This window comes from Chionomys nivalis, chromosome 1 (genome assembly GCF_950005125.1).
Source record: "Chionomys nivalis chromosome 1, mChiNiv1.1, whole genome shotgun sequence".
In the NCBI taxonomy this organism is placed as follows: domain Eukaryota; kingdom Metazoa; phylum Chordata; class Mammalia; order Rodentia; family Cricetidae; genus Chionomys; species Chionomys nivalis.
The window spans coordinates 137,328,565-137,350,234 of NC_080086.1; the positions used below are offsets into that span (position 1 = coordinate 137,328,565).

Here is a 21,670-nt window from a genome sequence, read left to right on the forward strand (position 1 = left end):
TAGCTGAGAGTCTTGCAGGCTACAGGAAGTCAACTGAACAGCCACTGAGGGAAACTTAAAGAGACCTCAAAGCCCACCCTACGGTGACGCACTTCATCCACAAGGCCTCACCTCCTAACAGTGCCATTCCCTTTGGGGGCCATTTTCTTTAAAACCATCACACATCTATATCTTTTTTTTTTTTAATTTGGGTTATTTTTTGGTTTGGTCTAATTTAGATTTTCAAGACAGTTTCTTTGTGTATCCTTGGCTGCTCTTGAACTCACTCTGTAAGCCAGGCTGGCCTGGAACTCACAGAGACCCACCTGCCTTTGATTTCCAATAACTGAGATTAAAGGTATTTGCCGCCACTGCGCAGATAGCTTGCCTTTTTTTTTTTTTTTTTTAAATCAAGTGTCTTGATTATATTTTGGGTATTAGCTCTTTATCAGATGTATAGATGGTAAAAATCCTTTTCTGTTTGTTAGACCACAGCTTTGTCCAAATGCCATGTCAATTGTTGGGGTTACAAATGAACACCTCCGTGCCTGATATCTCGTCTTTGATATTACTGGGTTTTTTTTTTTTTTTTTTTTGAGAGACATTTATTAAAACTTATTTAAATTTTGCCCTTTCTCATTATCTTTTTTTTAAATTATTTTTATTGTATGTGCATTGGTATAGGTCTGTGTGAGGGTGTTAGATCTTGGAGTTACAGACAGTTGGAAGCTGATGTGTGGGTGCCGGTAATTGAACCCATGTCCCCTGGGAACAACATCCTGTGCTCCTAACTACTAAGCCCTCTCCCTAGCTCCCTTTCCCCCAGTCTCTTAAGTCTCTCTCTGTATGTGTGGGATATAGCCAGGCCTTGAGTTCGCCATGCAGTGGTGGAAAACCTTAATGATCTTCATGCTTTTATTGTACAAGTGCTGGGGTCACAGGTGTTGTTAGCTGCTATACTAGTCCTGCTTTTTTTTTTGTTTTGTTTTGTTTTGTTTTGTTTTGTTTTGTTTTGTTTTTCGAGACAGGGTTTCTCTGTGGTTTTGGAGCCTGTCCTGGAACTAGCTCTTGTAGACCAGGCTGGTCTCGAACTCACAGAGATCCGCCTGCCTCTGCCTCCCGAGTGCTGGGATTAAAGGCGTGCGCCACCACCGCCCGGCAGTCCTGCTTCTTTTTAAAGTCTGTTTGTTCTTGATTGTTGTTTCCATTTGCTATTTCTTGATGTATTTACAAATAGCTACTCTGTATTATGTTTCCCAGATGAGATATGTCTAAATATAAATCTGTTGTTTCAGAATTCTAATAACGTTCATAGTGACATTAATTATAATTTATTGGATAATTTTTGTGATTGTGTTGGATTTTAATTTCTAGGACTCCTGAGGGCCTGATTTGAGGAAAATTCTTTCCTGAGAGTGACTTTCCTTGTACTTCAGCCAGGAGCTAGTGGGTACTTACACCAAGGATTGAAGAAATATCTCTATACAAGTGTATAAGTTTGTCAGGGGCCAGGTAAATGACTCAGCGGCTAAGGACACTTGCTGCCAAGACCGACAACCTAAATTTGACCCCTAGCATCCAAATGGTAGGAGAGAATCAACTTGTGAAAGTTGTCCCTGACCTCCATATATGCTCTGTGGCTTATACCCTCCAACACACAAATGTACACACAATGTTTTAAATTTGTTAAGTATTATGGTGTACGCCGGGCGGTGGTGGCTCACGCCTTTAATCCCAGCACTCGGGAGGCAGAGGCAGGTGGATCTTTGTGAGTTCGAGACCAGCCTGGTCTACAAGAGCTAGTTCTGGGACAGGCACCAAAGCTATAGAGAAACCCTGTCTCGAAAATAAATAAATAAATAAATAAATAAATAAATAAATAAATAAATAAATAAATAAATAAATAAAACAAAAAAAAACAAAATAAAAGAATATGGTGTAAATTTCAGTTCTTCCAGAAATATTTAAATTTTTTTCTGTATTTCTGCATACGTCCTATTCCTGTATTACTGTTTGCCTTTTTTAAAAATAGAAACCAGTTTTTATTTACATTAAGTTGCATTTTTATTTTTTAATCCCAAATTTTATTGCAAGATTTAATTTACGAAATGAGAACTAATGATGGAAAGATGGAATATAGCAAGATGAAAATGAGATTCAGTGAAAATAGTAAAATGCATAAAAATGTACAAAACCAAAACACCGCATTTAATTAGTACTACTAATCTTTGTGCACTCAAATCTCTCTGTGTGTATATATTTCAAGTTGTTGCTTTTTTTTTTTTTTTTTTAACAAAAATGCAGCTCATGCTAACTTGGTACTCAGGGTTACCTTGAACTTAAGGTGTTTCTGCCTCTGCCTTTTAAATGTTGGGATTACAAGCATGTACCCTCACATCTGGCTTGGATTTTCTATTTAAAAGTCTCTCAGTGGCCTCTGTGTGTGTGTTAATTAAGATTGTGTACATATGTGTGAACATGTATATATCATAGTGCCTATATGGTGGTCAGAGGAAAGTTTGGAGTGATGGTCCTTACCGTCTGCATTGTTTAAGGCAGGGCTCACACCTCTTATTCATTTGAGAGTTATATAAATACGTATATTTTGATTCTTTCTATCCTGTTGACCCTCCAACTTTCCCTTGGTCACCTTTAACACTTTTCCCTCCCAATTTTATGGCTTTCCTTTTTTTCCCCCTCCTCTCAAACACACCAAGTCTAATTAGTGGTGAGGCAGGGTCTCTACTGTTTGCCACTGCAAACACTGGTTCGCTGGCCCATGAGCTTCCTGTTTTTACTGCCTATCTTTCTATAGGAGCCGTGGGATGATAGACACCTTACCACACCCAGCTTTTAAATAGGTTCTGGATACTGCAATTGAGATCTTATGTTTACATGTCAAGTCTTTCACCCACTACCCATAGTGCCATCTCCTCAGCCAGATTTTCAGTTTCAAGAAAAGGAAATATTCTTCATATTTGTCATTTCTCATAAAGAAAGTGTGATGGTGGGCTTGGTGATGATGGCGCACGCCTTTAATTCCAGCACTCTGGAGGCAGAGGCAGGTTGATCTCTTGAGTTCAAGACCAGCCTGGTCTACAAAAGCGAGTTCCAGGATAGGCTCCAAATCTACAGAGAAACCGGGGGTGGGGGGGTGGGGGGGGTGCATTTCTGAGATCTTTAATTCTCATCTCTTCAAAGTGTACTGTTAAATTTTGATTTTCTTTCTTTTTTACTTTAGATAAGCTATAGTTAGAACCAAAACTGTGAAAGGAGAGCCATGTGATGAATTACTGTTTTCTACTTTTCGTAGGACAAATGAAAAGGACTAAATGTGCTGACATTGATGTTGAGACCCCCGACTCCATTCTGGTTAATACTAATCTTCGCGCACTAATTAACAAGCACACCTTTTCACTTCTTCCTGGAGATTGCCAGCAGCGCCTGCTTTTACTGCTTCCAGAGGTGGATCGACAGGTGCGTTATGTCAAGCACAGGGGGTTTTCTGATTAAATGAGGCTTACTGTGTAGCTGAGGCTGTCTTACGCTCTTTACTCGTTTACTTCCCGAGTGTAGGGTTATAAGCCATGTCTATTACTTGTGTTGCTAGAGATAAAATGTAGGGCTTTGTGTGTGCTAGGCAAGCATGTCTAGTTCTCAAGATTTTTTTATTTATTTATTTATTTTTATTTTCGAGACAGGGTTTCTCTGTAGCTTTTGGTACCTGTCCTGGAACTAGCTCTTGTAGACCAGGCTGGCCTTGAACTCACAGAGAGCCACCCGCCTCTGCCTCCCACAGTGCTGGGATTAAAGTGCACCACCACTGCCCGGCTAGTTCTCAAGATTTTTAAAAGTATCTTTTTACGTGCTGTGAACAAACATACCAGATAAGGCACCACCAATTAAAAAAAGAAAAACCAAAACAAACTCAGTATGAAAGGCAGGCCTTTTCCCTAGTGTTTAATAGCAGACTATCTTTGTTCCCTCATTTATAGGAAGAGACTTAAAAGGTAAGCTGCACAAATCATTATAGCTAGTTAACAACCAAATCAAATTGAAGACGTTCTTGTTCTTTTTTTTTTTTCCTTGTTTTTGAGACAGGGTTTCTCTTTGTAGCCCAGGCTGTCCTGTAACTTGCTCTGTAGATCAGTCTAGCCTAAAACTCAGATCTGCTTGCCTCTGCCTCCTGAGTTTTGGGATTAAAGGCGTTCACTAAGTCTGTTTTTTCTGAGACTTGCTTTCTTAGTTCTGTAATTAGCATGTGTGATGAGTCCTTTTGGATGATTCAGATAATCAGGTATTTTTCCAGCTATAGGGATTAAAGGAGAGCTGTTCCTAATGACTACATTAGGCTGTATCTCTTTCAAGAAAAAAAAATTTACTTTGGAGGATATTCATCTAGTTAATTCCTGGTGGAAGACTGAAGCTTCAGCATGTTTTTAAAGACCTGGTGTTGTCATGTCTCTCTTCTTGTTGTGGATGGTTTGTGTTGTCCCCACCCCCCAAGAAGAATTGTTTGCAGAATAATAGACTAGTAATATAGGAACATGACTACTACCTATTTGTGGAGGTCTGATGTTGTTTTCTCAGATGACTGCTGACCCTTTCTGCTTTCTGCAAGAAGGTTGCCATAGGTGGTTTGTTGTTGTAGTGATGGTATTAAAGGTGTTTTTGATTTTATGTTTATGATGTTTTGCATGCATGTATGTGCAGTGTATGTGTGCCTGATGCCTGAGATGGCCAGAAGAGCACCCTGAATTATGATGGTGCAAAGCTGCCATGTAGGAGCTGGGAACCAAACCTGTGTCCTCTGAAAGAGCTAAAAGTGCTCTTAACCACTAAGCCATCTTTTTCTATCTCCTGACATGTGTAGTTTTCAAAAGCGGGACCCTAGTATTTTTCTAGTTCAAATTCACCCAGATTGGCATTCCCACAATGTTAGTTTGTGTGTACTTTTGATAGGAAGCTAGTTGGTCAGTCTTTGAGCTATGGATTCAATAAACAACATGAATGATACTGAGTAGATTAAGTGAATTTGTACTTTAAACTACCATATATTTTCAATGTGGATAATGTTTATGTTGAAAGTATTGTAAATAAAGGTTTTGTTTGTTTGTTTTAGTTTTTCAAGACAGGATTTTTCTGTGTGGCTCTGGAGCCATTCCTGGAACTAGTTCTGTAGACCAGGCTGGCCTTGAGTTGGGAGAAACCCGCTTGCCTCTTCCTCCCTAGTACTGGGATTAAAGGTGTATGCCACCACCATCAGGCTTGTAAACAAGAGTATTTTTGTACAAGATTTGAATAACACTTTTTCCTGTATATTTTATATGAGTCAAATGGTTTTTTTTTAAAAAAAAAAATAAAATAAAAAATAATTTATATTTTAGATGTATAGATTTAGAAATTTTTTTTTCATTAAAAATTTTCACATCGCCTGTGGTTTAGTGGGTAAAAGAATTTACAGTCAAACCTAACAACCTGAGTTGAACCCTAGAACTCACCACAGTGCAAGGAGAGAGCTGACCTCCACACAGATGTCACGGCACATTCTGGGTGAGCACGTACACAAACATGAAGTGTTAATCCAGGAGTACCAGGAGCAGCAGCCAGTGCTTCCTTCCTCTACTGTTCCTCGGTCCAAAAGGGGTGAAATCCTATCTCCACCCCACCTTATTACTTCCTGTCTCCACCTCCTTAGTACTGTGATCAAAGGTATGAGCCATTACTGATCAGCTTCTATGGTAACTAGTCGCTAGCTCTGCCCTATGATCTCCAGGTAAGCTTTATTTGTCAGAACACAAACAAAATATCACATAATACAGATAAAAGAAATTTTGTCTCCCAGTATTTTGTACTCTATCCTTGAGATACATCTCTAGCCTACCAAAAATAAAAGAATTTAAGCCTTGTAACAAAGCATCAGAAATGAATTCAGTAGACATATGGAGGGAAATACATTAGTAACCATGTCTCACAGTTTGATAAAACTGCAGCCAAATAGAAAATAAAGAAAACTAAGAAGGCGATGAGAACCATCACAGACCTCCATGTTTAATAACCATGCAGCAACAGCAGAGTACGCAGGAGTCAGGAAATCGTCAACCGTTTCAACCTTACCATGTTGACAAAAATTAAGTGTTGATGCATGTTTGCAAGGAAAAGCAAATTGTATGTTCATATATTGTTTGTAGCTTCAGCCTTTTCAGAAAGTAGTATAAATATCTTCTTACATACTACTCGTATTTTGATCTAGGAGTGCAACCTTAGAAATAGCTGGGTGTGGTGGCACCCACCTTTATTCCCAGCTCTCAGGAGGCAGAGTCATCCTTTTTGAATTTCAGGACACCTTGACTGTTACACAGAGAAACCCTGTCTTGGGGGGTGGGGAGAAGAAAATCACTAGTACAGCTAGACAAGATAGCATACTCCTTTAATCCCAGCCCATAGGAGGCAGACTTCTGTGAGTTCAAGGCCAGCCTGAGTTACATAACAATAAATACCCTGTTTCAAACAAAGAAAACAATAAATGTATTTATCTGCCAGGATGTTTGTGGCACCTTTATTGATTATGGGAAAGCATTGGTAACAAAGTGCATGTTTACCATTAATTTAAACCCATTCATACAATGAAATAATGTGCAGCAGTTTCAGAGAAGCTAAATATATACCAGTTGACTTGAACAGACATTGTACTCTGTGAGAAAGCTAAAGTTAGAGTGTGTTATATATCATTTGAACCCAGATCTGTTAAGAAGATAATTAATTCTGTTCAGAAGAAAACATACATTTATTTAAATGTCATTCAATGAGGAATATTTTTCCCATCATTGTGGAATGGAGCTGAAAACAGAAAGGAGAAGAAATACATGAGAAAAGAATGTTTTTGTTAGTTTTTTTTTTTTTTTTAATGGAAAAAATAATATGGTTTAAAAATACAGCAGTAAAAAAAAATGAACTAACCTTGTTTGGGTGGGTGTCTTTGTTGTGTATGTACGTATTTATTTTTAAGGGCAGGGTTTCTCTGTGTAGCCTTGGCTATCCTGGAATTCACTCTGTAGACTAGGCTGGCCTCTAATTCACAGAGGCGCCCCTGTCTCCCCAGTGCCAGGACACCACATTTCTATAGGATTGACCTTTGTATACTTATTAGCATGAAGTGAATATCATACCTTTTCTTTGCACATTTTCCCTGGCTTGCTCTTTGATCTAGGTTGGACCAGATGGGTTGATGAAATTGAATGGCTCAGCCCTTAACAATGAGTTCTTCACCTCTGCAGCTCAGGGCTGGAAGGAAAGGCTCTCAGAAGGTAAGTGTTCTTCCCAGGATTTGTGTGCCTAGGTACTGGAACAGGTTTGGAAGGTGAATGTGTTAGTTAGGGCTCTCTAGAGGAACTGAACTTAGAGAATAAATGTGTACAATGGGGGTTTATTAGCAAGGCTTGCTGTGGTCCAGCTAGTTCATCTGTCTACCAATGGAAGGTCTAAGAATCCATTTGATTTTCAGTATGCTTCAGAATCCCAAAGTAGGCTGTAATGCCAGTGAAGGAATAGACTTGCCAGGAAGAGCAAGAAGACAGAACGAAAGTTTCCTTTTCCCAAGTCCTTTATATGCTGCCACCAAAAGGTGTGGCCCAGATTAATGGTTGATCTTCCCACTTAAAATGAGTTAAGAAAAAAAAATTCTTGACCGTTGTGCGCAGCTTAGTTAAATCCAGATGTAGTCAAGTTGACAACCAAGAACTGCCATTATAGCGAAGGTCAGGAAGTTTTCCAAACAGGTTTTTCTGTTCTGTGTGAAATTTCAGTAAGGGAACAACTGATTCCACACACTGGTGAATACACTCATTTGAAGTAATAGGGAACATTTAAGGACCGTGATTTAAGAATTACTTGTCTTGGTCACTTGTCCTTGTATGTCTGGTTTAACAGATTTACTGAAGGCAATAATAGAATATTTTAAAAGTTACTGTTTTGAGTATTCTGTGTGTTATCTATCATTGATCTTAAAACTATGTGTGATGTCTGTCATTATTGTCTTTGTTACTTTTCTAATGCCCTGACAAAAAATCATAACCAAATCATCTATCTCTCTCCTTCCTTCCTTCCTTCCTTCCTTCCTTCCTTCCTTCCTTCCTTCCTTCCTTCCTTCCTTCCTTCCTTCCTTCCTTCCTTCCTTCCTTCCTTCCGTGTTTGTTTGTTTCAACATGGTTTCTCTATAGCTTTGGAACCTGTCCTAGAACTCAATCTGTAGACCAGGTTGTCCTCGAACTCTCCACCTGCCTCTTGCCTTCCAAGTGCTGGGATTAAAGGTGTGTGCCACCACAGCCCAGCTGACCAAGACATCTTATACAAAAAAAAAGCATTTAATTGGGGCCTTGTTTTCAGCTTCAGGTCTATGAACATCATGCCTGGGAGCAAGGCAGCGAGCAGGCAGGCACGGTGAGAGCTCACATCTCGAGACAGAAGCAGGCAGATATCTGTGACTTCAAGGCCAGCCTGGTGGAGGAGGCCGCTTGTTGGTTTCTGGCTGCTCAGCCCTGAAATAATCACACAGAAACTATATTATTTAAAACACTGCTTGGCCCATTAGCTCTATCTATTTATTGGCTAACTCTTACATCTTAACCCATTTCTATTAATCTGTGTATTGCCACGTGGCTGTGGCTTACTGGCTAAAGTTCCGGCATCTGTCTCGGGCGGGGCTACATGGCTTCTCCTAACTCCTCCTTCTTTCTCCCAGAATTCAGTTTAGTTTTCCCTGTCTACCTCTATTCTACCCTATCAACAGGCCAAGGCAATTACTTTATTAACCAATGTTATTCACAGCATACAGAGGGGAATCAAACATCACCAGCCGAGTCTATAGAAAGAGAGTTCCAAGAGAGCCAGGGCTATACAGAGAACTTTGTCTCAAAGAAAAAAAGTAATGAAAGTAAAGTACTCAAACGAGTTTACTTTGAAGAAGCCTAACTTTAAGACGGCACTATTCATTACATGGCATTGTTGATGGACAACACATTGGTCACTCCTGGTTGGCGGTGGGACTTGGGAGGATGGTGCTGAAAAACGAGGCAGACTGAAGTCTCGTGCAGCAGCCAACTTCAGTGAGCACCAGACAGTTTATATTTTGAGGGGTAAGGGGATTTATATTTTGAGGGGTAAGGGGAGTCACATGATTAAAATGTCCAATCACAATGGCAGGCTGCACATAGCAGGCCAGCCAAATATATAAAACCATATTTTCCCATAGAGATGTGTAAACAAATAACAAGAATAGTTTTTGCACAAGCAACCAGAATTCTCACATGAATTCAACACACATTCATTACTTTCATTCCATTGGGAAATAAACTACAAACTTGAAATTAGAGGTGAAAGGAAATCTGTGTTAAATATGATGTTTGTAACTGGATAAAGGCACTTTGGGGGAACACCTGAAGAGCAAGCACAGTGGGCTTTAGCTGCGTATAGACAACTTAATGGTAGTATGTGACTGTACCAGATGCCACCTAGTGGTGGTGTCTCCTGTCTGTCTAAGTTCTTTGGGAAGCTTGTTGCTTTGACATGATAGTATTTTGTTCCTATAAGAGTCTTTCATGATTAAAATTTATGAATAATACTTTTCTGTTTATGTCATTTTGTTGATACATTGCAGGTGAATTTACTCCTGAAATGCAGGTGAGAATTCGTCAAGAGATTGAGAAGGAAAAGAAGGTAGAGGCATGGAAGGAACAATTCTTTGAAAGCTACTATGGTCAGAGGTAAGATAAAGCAGTCTCTGTAATCCACATATTAATTCCTACACGTGTAATGTGATGTCTCCGCTTTTTTACCTTATTAGAAAGTCTAGCTTGGTGGTGGTGCACACCTTTAATCTTAGCACTTGGGAGGCAGGGCAGGAGGATCTCTGTGAATTCAAGATCACTCTGGCCTACAGAGTGAGTTCCAGGATAGTTAAGGCTACACAGAGAAACGCTGTCTAATCATAATGAAATTGTACTGGAGACATTTAGTAGACAATAGAGCCATTTGGTATAAATAGGATTGCATAGTCCAACTCCTGTTTGTTAGTCTCCCTTGCTTCCTTCTACATACCAGTAAAAGCAAGCGAGAGAACTTCACTGATCACAGACTGAGAAATAAGTACTTTTTCTTATCTCCAAGTAGTGTTCATTGATCCCCCTCCTTCCTCATCATTTAAGATAGACTCGCTACTGAGCTGGCCTGTCAGTGTTGGTGCACGCCTTTAATCCCAGCTTTCGTGAGGTAGAGGCAGGCAGATCTCTGAGTTCGAGGACAGCCTGGTCTACAAACTTAAGGATAGCCAGGGCTACATAGAGAAAAAACCCTGTCTCAAATGCTGACTCTTCAGGGTTCAGCTACAAAGCTGGTGGTGAGTGTATATTATAAGTATAGTGAGTCTGCGAGTGCATGTGCTGCAGACTCTCTTCATAGGCATGAGCTCCCTTGTTAGAACCTAGGTGATCAGGGAAGCACTTTCTTCTTCTGAGGCACCTTGCTGACCCTAGATAGACTAATCAGTAATTTTTTTTATTACTGATTCCCTTAAGGCAACAGGGTTTAATTGGTCGTTGATTAAAAAAAGGAAAGAACATTAAGAACAGTTATTGGTGGCACTTTTTGGCAGACCACCCTGTGTAAATCACAGCTGACTTTTCACCTGTGGATAGCTCAGCAGCATGCAACCTCAGATCTTTGGATCTAGATTGAGTGCGGTTTAAACAGGCTTTCTATAAGCTCAGTTCTCAGTCTTTCTTTAGGTTCCTGTAGGTAGCCTGTGAGTCTGTAGATGATATGGCTCCTATATAAGCAGAAGTGACGACAACAGTTCCCACTACAGAACTTTCCTTGTGTGCCAAGTGAGGACGTCACACGGAGTAACTTCATCATTGCAGTTTTGAAATTTTTAATTCTGGTATACAATTAAACAAAGGTGCAGAAGCCTAGTCATTTAGTATCTTGTCCACAACTATTACCAGAACCAAGATTTGAATTTAATTACTTTGGCTTAAGAGTTCTACAGAAAATTCTATGTGTCAGGGGGTTCCTAGTTACTGACATGGTCTACTTTTCTTGTTTATTAGGTAATATGGACTATTTCCCATATAACAATATTTCCTTCAACTTTTCAGTTCTGGCTTAAGCCTTGAAGATTCACAGAAACTGACAGCTTCCCCTAGTGATTCCAAAGTAAAGAAAATCCCTGCTGAGCAACCAAAATCCATATTTCCTTCAGAGGCCTCTCCTGCTGGAAACTTCCCATTGGTTCCCCATTCAGAGTGTAAAGAAGAAGCAGTGCAAATACCATCACCATTCAGAAAAGAAGTAGAAAACCAAGAGGAGGCACAGCCAAATTCTACATCCCCAGAACCCATCCTTGCGTCAGCCAGCGATACAAATGAGCTTATCACCACGATGTCCGTCAAGTGCCCTAAAGATGAGGGACTCTTAGAGCAGAAGCATGTTGTCTGTGCAGAACAAGAGTCTGAGAAAGAAAATCAAGCCACCACAACCTCTAATTATAACAAAAGTGAGAACCAAGAAGCTACACCCCCAAACAAATCTAAAACTTCTGGGTTAGAAAAGCCTATAACAAAGCCTGTGGCAGAAGCTGGTCCACTGGACCCAGATGTGAAGATATCTCCAACGTCTCTTGCTGATCAGATCCCAGAAAGTCTGAAAAGGAAATCTTCTCTTACCCAAGAAGAGGCTGCTAGCGGCTGGGAGAAAAGACCACGTATCACGGAAAACCACCATCACCAGCAGCCATTTCAGGTCTCGCCACAGCCCTTTCTTAATAGAGGGGACAGGGTACAAGTGCGAAAAGTACCACCCCTCAAGGTAAGAAAGTGGTCGTACTTATTAAGTTTCATGACTTGTGGTATTAACATAAACACAGTAGCATATGTTTTGGGTTTTTTTTTTTTTTTTTTTTTTTTGGTTTTTTGAGACAGGGTTTCTCTGTGGCTTTTGAGCCTGTCCTGGAACTAGCTCTTGTAGACCAGGCTGGTCTCGAACTCACAGAGATCCGCCTACCTCTGCCTCCCAAGTGCTGGGATTAAAGGCGTGCGCCACCACCGCCCGGCAGCATATGTTTAATATACATGTAACAGTGGTATTATAGAAATAGTAATAATCAGGCTATAGAACTGTATCCCTCCAGTTCTTGATATTTGAAGAGTCTGAGTATGTAAGCCAGCCCAGCAAAGTCTCGATTCCTAAGTCAGGCTGGCATTGAATTCTCAATCTTTCTTTTGTTTGTTTTTGTTTTGTTTTTGCAGGGTTTCTTTGTGTATCCCTAGCTGTGCTGGAACTAGTTCTGTAGACCAGACTAGCCTTCAACTCATAGAGATTTGGCTGCCTCTGCTTCCTGAGTGCTAGGATTAGTGCCACCACCTCCTGTTGTATTATATTTTTCTCTTCTTTCTTTCTTTCTTTCTTTCTTTCTTTCTTTCTTTCTTTCTTTCTTTCTTTCTTTCTTTCTTTTCTTTTCTTTTCTTTCGGCCTGTCACCCAGCTCCCAAGTAAATCACACACTCGGGAGGCTTATATTACTTCTGAATGCCCAGCCTTACCTTGGCTTATTTCTTGCCGGCTTATCTTAACTTAAATAATCCTGACTACCTTTTGCCTATTGACAGAGGTTTTTGTCCCACCTGGTCCCTTAGCCATTTGGTTCCAAAGAAACACAGAAGAGTTCGAGACCAGCCTGGTCTACAAGAGCTAGTTCCAGGACAGGCTCCAAAACCACAGAGAAACCCTGTCTCGAAAAATCAAAAAAAAAAAAAAAGAAACACAGAAGCCTACATTAATTATAAACTGGTTGACCTATTAGCTTAGCTTCTTATTAACTATCTTAAATTAACCCAGAATACTTGTCTGTGTTAGCCTCATGACCTTTTATCAGTGAGGCATTCTCATCTTGCTTCCTCTTCCCCTGGGTGATGACTGTAGACTAAGCCTTTCCTCATCCCAGAATTCTCCTGTTCTGGTCACCCCGCCTATCCTTTCTGCCTAGTACTAGAGGTTGCTCCTATTTCTTACGTTTGGATTACCTAAAACAAATTTCTTGGGTTTTGTTTTCTAGTTTTTCTGTTTTCTCCTCTAGTCTGTTCTTTATATAACAGGAGGCAGTAATTGCTTCTTTCTACTCCATAGAACTTCTAAACTACTATGTGCAAAAAATGTTGCCTAAGTTTATACAACTAAGTATTAAACAAACTTTGTTGTTTTTGAGTCAGGGTTTCAAAATTCCTTGTCTGGAACTCACCGGCCATCCTGTTACGTACTCTGTAGACCATGCTGGCCTCACTCAAAGGTCCTACTGCTTCTGCCTCGCAACTCTTGGGGTTAAAGCTGTGCGCCACCACCACCTCCTCACTAAACAACCTTAGTGGGGTTTTTTTTTTTTTCTTTTTCTTTTTGGTTGTTGTTGTTTTGTGTTTTTAAGATTTATTTATCTACTTCGTTTGAATGCTTTACTTGAATGCAGGTATGTGCACCATGTGTGTGCTTGTTGGATCCCATGGAATTGGAGTTCCAGGTGGTTATGAGCCATTATATGTGTTCTGGGAATTGAACTCAGGTCTTTTGTAAGAACAAGTGCTCTTAACCATCTCCACAGCCCCACAAATGTACTTCTTAAGTACATGAATTTATCACAAGTATTATAAAATACCACCCAGATTTCTGATGTATAGAGAACTGATTTTAAATACTTAGGACTTTGAGTAATGAAAAACAGTGACTTCACAATTATTTGTGATTGAAGAATTTTCAAAGTTAGTAGTTTATTATAATATTTTTCTTTAGTATAATACTCATTTTTCTGGCTGTTCTGATTCATAAATGGGGGGTGTTAAAAAGTTTACACAAATAAGTACAGTATTCAGTCGGGACGAAAATGCTTGGGAGATATTATGTATGTGACCCATTATGTAGGTAGACAGTGGGATCGAATGCTTAACACAGTGTGTATTCTTAGCCTTAGAGCAAGTGCGTATGTCATGGGTGCATTGTGTTCATCTGCTCTTGTCAGAGCTGAAATTGATCTCGGCTCCCCCACCTCATTTTTTCAGATCCCGGTCTCCAGAATCTCCCCGATGCTGTTTTCTACATCGCAGGTCTCTCCCAGGGCTCGTTTTCCAATCTCCATCACTAGTCCTTACAGAACAGGAGCCAGAACTCTTGCAGACATCAAAGCAAAAGCCCAGTTGGTCAAAGCACAGAGGGCAGCAGCCGCAGCAGCCGCTGCAGCTGCTGCAGCCGCCTCAGTTGGAGGGACCATTCCAGGACCTGGCCCTGGGGGTGGACACAGTCCAGGAGAGGGTGGCGAAAGGAAAACTGGTGCAGGAGGGAGTCCAGGCTCAGACAGAGTCAGTGCAACTGGAAAGGGTCCCACACTGGAGCTGGCAGGAACTGGAAGCAGGGGAGGTATGCGAGAGCTTTTACCCTGTGGTCCCCAGCCTGAGACCCATACACCAGGCAAGTCCCAGCCTCCTGGTGTCTCTGGAGCACAATTACAGCAAACCTCCTCAGTGCCTACAGCACACACCATCAGTGGAGCATGCACAAGCCTCCCATTACCAGCCCACATAGAGAAACTAAACAGTGGGAAACTGAACCCCCACCAGGCAACAGCCACAGCAGCCTCTCCTTGCCACTCACAAGACCTGAGTAGTTATAGACAGGAAAAAGCTCCTTCTCCAGAAGGGTCTGCTCTCATCTCAACGGCTTCACCTGTTTGTTTTGTAGCTGATGGCACAGTTGAACACAAAGCAGGTCCTAATAAGAATGCACCAAAGCCTTCAGCCTCAGCAAAGGCAGCTGCTTCTGCTCGACTGGATATGACTTCCCCCTCTGCAACATCCTTATTGACAACAGCCAGTTTAGAACAACTCTCTGTACCCCCAGTCAGTGGGACTGCAGCATCTACCGGATCAGCTTCATCCGCAAGCACCTTGCCAGCAGCTTCTAGCCTTAAATCCCCAGGAACTTCTGCAAATATGAACGGACCCATTTCAAGACCAAGTTCTAGTATCCCTGCTAATAACCCTTTAGTTACTCAGCTGCTCCAGGGCAAAGATGTTCCCATGGAGCAAATTCTGCCTAAACCTCTCACCAAAGTTGAAATGAAAACAGTCCCACTGACTACGAAAGAGGAGAAGGGGGTAGGAGCATTCCCTGGTTCCAGTGTGATGGAAGGCAGCACCAGAGAGGAAGTTAATGGCAGGCAGGCCTATCTGGCTCTCCAGCAGCTGGGGAAACCCTTGCAGAGTAAGCAGCTTCCCCAGGTCCCAAGGCCAGTCTTCGAAGCTAAGGACTCTTGCAGTGACACTCACCAGTACCCAGAAGGACTAAGTAAAACAACTCAAGATCAGCTTTTTCAGACTCTCATCCAGAGGACTCAGAGACAGAGCGTTCTCTCATTTGTGCCACCCTCTCAGTTCAACTTTGCTCACTCAGGTTTCCAATTGGAAGACATATCCACAAGGCAGAAATTTATGCTGGGCTTTGCTGGCAGGAGGACATCCAAGCCTGCAATGGCAGGTCATTATTTACTTAATATTTCCACCTATGGCCGGGTTTCAGAGAGTGTTAGGAGGACCCATTCTGTAAATCCTGAGGAACGATTTTGTCTAAGTAGCCCCACTGAAAACTTGAGAATCGGCTATGCAGATTGTAAAAACACAACTGGAGACAGCAGCAGCAGCAGCAAAGATGATGAAACTGATGAAGAGAGTGTGGGAGATGAGAAAGAGGCTGTGTCAGTGAAGGAGGAGCCCTGGGCTTCTCAGAGTTCTGGCAAGCATCTCCACAGTGGGGAAACTCCGTCCACCATTGATTGTTTAGCTAGCAAGAATGGTAAGGCTGAGGCACCGATGAGTGAGCAAACCACTGCAGGCAAGGAGAATTGCATATTCTCTAGAGGCCAAACATTTGATGAAAAGACCCTACCCAGAGATTTTATTCAGGCAGCACATAAACAAATGGTTCACAGTGTGAGAGGTAAGACAGTATGTAGCAGCCCCGAAATTTTCAATTCTACTGCTCTTTCTCTCCCTGCAGACAGTCCCACACACCAGCCTCTACTCCTTCCACCACTGCAAACCCCCAAATTGTATGGAAGCCCCACACAGATAGGGCCAAGCTATAGAGGCATGATCAATGTCTCAACCTCATCAGACATGGACCATAGCTCTGCTCCACCAGGTAGTCAGGTATCTAGCAATGTAGGGGATGTTATGTCATTTTCAGTGACGGTCACTACCATTCCTGCTAGCCAAGCTATGAATCCCAGCAGCCATGGCCAGACAATTCCTGTTCAGGCCTTTCCTGATGAGAACAGCATTAAGGACGCACCTTCGAAATGTTACTGCCGATTGAAAGCCATGATCATGTGCAAGGGATGTGGAGCTTTCTGTCACGATGATTGCATTGGGCCCTCCAAACTGTGTGTCTCCTGCCTCGTCGTCCGATAATAAGAAAGACTATAACAAATGTAAAGGAGGGAAGGGGAGGCTTAACAAGACGTATTCTTGCGCGCTTTGGAAATCACAGAAATAAAGTTTCAGTTGTCTCAAGAGACATTAATCAGGAACGCAGAATACAGGTCTTCAGATTGACAGGAAAAGCACCTTGTATAGTAAGTGTGAGTCGAGTAGGACTATGAATTGGTGACAAGTTTGCACTTAAGAAAATCATGTAAATATGTCACATTTTTGTTTTAACATTGTTTTCCAAGAATTTAGGTAATGATGTGTTAACTTCACATTCAGATTTATGTTCCATTTCTTTTGACTCTGAAAATAGTTGAGTGGTATGCATGGTGAAAGGAAACTCTGCCTCTGACCTTTCCTAGGGTGGGGAAAGGGAGAATGGTCAGGAAGTGACCATCATGCTGATTATGTCTTCACAGGCTGGCTGCAGGTTCTTCACAGATAACATGCCTTTGTGGGATTTAGGTCCCTTTACTTTAGGTGGAACCATTTCAAGTGGGATTTTTTGAAAGGTATTCACATCCCAGTGTTTTTGATCCTGACAGTCCAGACTTAGCTTTTGCCTTCCGTGAATCAGTACTGTTGTCAAGCAGAGTGTTTCCTAGTCAGTGAATGTTATTTAAGAAGGGTCCGCCTCCAAGGGACTCCTCTATTAGTCTGATCCGTGCATGGCATCAGTTCCAGCAATAATACATCCTGACACTGCAGCATTCATGGGCTCCCACAGACAGGTCTGAAATACCAGTGTAAAATAAAATGCACACAAGCATTAGTGATTGGGGTGTGTGTGTGTGTGTGAGAGAGAGAGAGAGAGAGAGAGAGAGAGAGAGAGAGAGAGAGAGAGAGAGAGAGAGAGAGAACGAACTGTGTGTCTTGTTGGCAAAGGAATGAAACTGAAGAAACTTAACTGAACTGAAAGTTCAGGAATTTGGAAGAGTGATTTTAATACTGGACACAAAATGTTTTCCTTTCCTATTCTATTTCAAACAATTCCAGGTAGAAACACTCTTTGGTGGTAACCTCTTTTCTGCTTTGACATCCCAGGCATGAGATGATGGTGCAGTGATCTTTGCCATCCTACCACACCACATGTTTGCACTCACACAGAGAAAGAAGACAGTTTGCTGTTTCTGCTAGTCTAGAGTTTCTGCTGTCTGAACAGCAAGGATGCCTGATGTGAAAGGGCGTTATGAGTGACTGATCAAATACCTGGCTGTGAAATTTCACAGTTTTTTTTTCTTTTTGATTATTATTTTTAAAATCCTTTTCCCAGCACCCTGGATTCAGGGGCGTACTGATCTCTGAGTTCAGTACCAATCTGGTCTTCATAATGAGTTTCAGGACAGGATATAAAGAAACCCTGTCTCCAAAAACATAATAAATAAAGCAAATCTGTTTTTAAAAAGAACAAAACAAAAAACCCTTCTCTAATCGGTGGACGTGGTGATACACACTTCAAATCTCAGTGCTTGGGAGTCAGAGTCCCACGGGTCTCAGTGAGTTAACAGCCAGTGTGCTCGAAAGCAAGTTCATGGCACACAAACACTGTCTTTAAAACAAATAAAAGAACTAGTGACAAACTTTAAGCAAATACTACTTAAATCACTGTTAAAGACGGTTTAAGACAAACATCAGTTCATCCGATATTTTAATATCAAATAGTCTGTATTGATTTCAAGTCTCTTAATGTGAAGTGTGTGATGATGTAATATTGCAACCCTGTATAGTTTCAAAAGCTATAAAACTCAGGACAATTTAACTGCTAATACATCACAGGAAGGAGACAGGAATGTGTCTTGTCTGCCATGTGGTGCTCACCCCTGGCCATCACACACATGTGCTTCCTCAGTCTTTGCTCTAAACTCTGAAACTCACTTTTTCTGCTCTTGTGGCCCTAAACAGTTACAGGCTCACATCCTGTGTTCCAGAACCAGGCAAGACAGTAGATGCCTTCCCATCTTCCCTTCATTCCAGGAAATGCACAGCTAGTGGGAAAGAAAGGCTGCTAGGGTTCGGGGTTGAGAAGTGCGTACGTTCTGAAGTGAAGGAAGAGTAGGAAGTAGAAGCCAGGGTTCTGGTCCCAAACCTTCAGGACCATGGATGGTCCCCATGGGACCTTTAAAGACCCTTATCTGAGTAGTCACCTTGTCTTATCCCACTGGAAGAGGGTGAGTGATTCAGAACGGACCTCATGCTGACAGTCAGGGGCGAGTTTGTAATGATGAAAATTTTTCTACTTTCTACCTTGCTTACTAGGAAGATTTTGCTCCCTGGTTTTCTTAGTCTGGTATGGGTGGGCATGAGCGAGGCATTAGAGACTGTCAGGTCCATTTAAAGACCACATTGTTCCTCTCACTTTGATCCAAACTCCAGCTGTATAAGGCCCAAGTCTTGCTCTTCACCTGACTCCACTGAGTGACACCCTGCTAATTTCCATCCTGCTATTCCAAAACCAGAACTTGCCAGCTAGGTACACTGCCTCAGACTTGACAAGAACGAATTTTTTCTTATATTGAAAATATATTAAATATGAATCTATTTAAATGGTTTGTTTTAAAGCGTGGTTTCAGATGGAAGAGGAACACTCGTAAATGGACAGGAAAACAGTAGCTGAGCCTGGCCCTTTAAGTTGAATTTGGTACTCCAGTACATGCTAACACGTTTTTAATCGTGACTTTTTTGCTATTTTTTTTAACCTTTCAGTTAACATGAAAAGGTTCAGTGTTTAGTTTCTTATTTGGGCAATTTCCAGTGAGGTTTTAAATATCACACCTAATACACCAGTATGCCCTCTCCAGCCTTAAATCACTTCTGCAAGTCACCTCTGGGAGAGTATTCACGATGCATCTTCTCAGGGTAATTTGTAAGTGTTCTGAGTTACCTAAGATGAACACTCCCTGAATCATAAAGGATTTTTTTAAAAAATAATCAAAATTCTTTGTCCTACTAATTTAAGGGGGAGCACAAATAACATGGAGTTGTTTGTCCTGCTTCAGTTCCTTCACCCCTGTGGCATTTCTTAAGAGTGAGAGCTGGCAAATGGAGCTTTTCTTGGGGTGGGAAGGCTGCATTTCCCTGGGTATAGAGATGTGGGTATTTGAGAGAGAATCTCAAATGTGGATTAACAGCCAAAGGAAGACCTCACTGCCTTCCAGGTGAAGGCACGCTGTTCCACGTGGAGCAGGCCTCAGTTACCGTTCTGTTTGCTCCATACTGCTCTTCTCCAAGTTAGAAAACCTTCATGAGCTCTTTGGTTAAAGGATTTGTTAGAGTGAGCAATTCGCCATGGTCACATCATTTGTTTAGAGCTCATTGCTGACGAGAACTGTCCGTTGTTTTCTCTCTGGCGTCACAGAACAAGAAGGAGGCTTCCCGTTGCATTACAGCAATGTGTACTAAGTGGAGAACTTGGCCATGAGTAGTTTTGCAGCTCAACTAATAGAACAGTCCAAAGAGACTTTGTGAAACATGACGACAGGCAGGGACCTTTTCTTATGTGTTTCAATACCTGCATACCTATTGAACAAAACAGTAGGTAGACATTTCCTAAAGTTGAAGCAAGAGCTTCATAGAGTCTTGGTTACTTTATTTTTTTTAATGCTTTACATTTGATACAACTATTAAAGATCAATTTTAAAATAACTTTCCAGTAATATATTTTAAGTAATATATATTTTAATATCTATGTAAAGAGTGAGAGTGGAAGACTGAATTTCTCATATATGGTATGTTTAATGTAGGATCTCATTGCTAAGGCACAAATTATTTCAAAAGAGTTACTCGAAAACTACTCAGATTATTTCCCAACCCCCCCCCCCAAAAAAAAGGAAAGAAAAGGAAAAATGCAATAAGGGGAATGATTTGGGGACTTTATTTTTTATTTTAAAAGAAAATCGACTTATTTACCACAAGCTATTTTTCCCTCGCTGGTGATAAGGTTTGTACAGACTGGTTTGGTAAATGCTCAATTTTTGTGTCTTTTGCCTTTTTAAAGGAATTGTTAACATTGGAATTGAGGGTATGTACAGAGAAGTTGGTGTCAACGCCATTTAATAAGTCATATTTTTTCACAAATAAGGAAAAATCATTTTAATAAGAATTTTAAGTATTTGCAATAAATATATGTATATAGATTGTATGTATTCATATATTATTTTTCATTTTATTATTAAGTAAAAGATAATTAAAAGTGAAATTTAAAACCTTGTAGTTTTTTGATGAGTCTTGAGATCTGACATTTGAATATGACGTGGGGAAGGACCCTCAAAGAGTTGCCTTAAACAATTATGGGAGGGAAGATCACCACAGTGAGGAACTTGGCCCATAAGTCAGGGTAGTGAATTTCAGAACTTTAGTAAAAATGTTAAAACTTCACCATTTATCTGTCGTGTTTTCGCCCTCATCTGTCCTTTCTCCTGACCATCGAATGTCACTGAGAGAGTGAGGGAAGCAGTAATCTCTTGTATGTAGTGTACCTGTGGTTTCTTCTAACACCATGTAAGGTAAGGAAATTTTTAGGGGATACAGGCTTTCTCCAAAGTGATTGATGCTTTGTTAGACATTGCAGCCACTACATACCAGACCAGATGTTGAAGAACTAACCTTAAAGATACAGAAGGCTTTTCTTTTGCCCAGTAATTCTCGGAGGCAAGCTAATTCATGGCCTTCTTGACTGATCTGGGCAAGTCAGAAGCTAAATCTGTTGTTGGGAACATCTGTGCTTGATTAGGGTGAACGTCCACTAACTGAGAATGGCTTGAGATGAAGATGATCTCCTGTTGTAGAAAATAGAGTAGTGGAGGACTTGGCTGAAGTTTAGTGCTCTTGCTCCTGAGTGCTGTGGTTAAAGATACGTGCCACCAAGCCTGACTACATAGCCTTTTTTTTTTTTTTTCTTTTTCAAGACAGGGTTTCTCTGTGGTTTTGGAGCCTGTCCTGGAACTAGCTCTTGTAGACCAGGCTGGTCTCGAACTCACAGAGATCCGTCTGCCTCTGCCTCCCAAGTGCTGGGATTAAAGGCGTGCGCCACCACCGCCCGGCACTACATAGCCTTCTAAAAAGTATCTTGAGCCGGGCGGTGATGGCGCACGCCTTTAATCCCAGCACGTGGGAGGCAGAGGCAGGTGGATCTCTGAGTTTGAGGCCAGCCTGGTCTACAAGAGCTAGTTCCAG

The 21,670-nt window shown here is 41.2% G+C and overlaps 1 protein-coding gene across 1 annotated transcript in view; it reads left to right on the plus strand.

Moving 5' to 3' along the window:
- The window catches only part of Asxl2 (ASXL transcriptional regulator 2), an 82,033-nt gene extending 61,397 nt beyond the window's left edge, over positions 1–20,636 (plus strand). The window contains exons 9-13 of the mRNA XM_057770508.1: positions 3,293–3,456; positions 7,190–7,286; positions 9,635–9,740; positions 11,133–11,841; positions 14,078–20,636. Coding sequence (XP_057626491.1) covers positions 3,293–3,456; positions 7,190–7,286; positions 9,635–9,740; positions 11,133–11,841; positions 14,078–16,480 — 3,479 coding nt within the window. The 3' untranslated portion in view covers positions 16,481–20,636. The remainder of the gene's footprint in view (positions 1–3,292; positions 3,457–7,189; positions 7,287–9,634; positions 9,741–11,132; positions 11,842–14,077) is intronic.
- Positions 20,637–21,670: the final 1,034 nt, after the last annotated feature.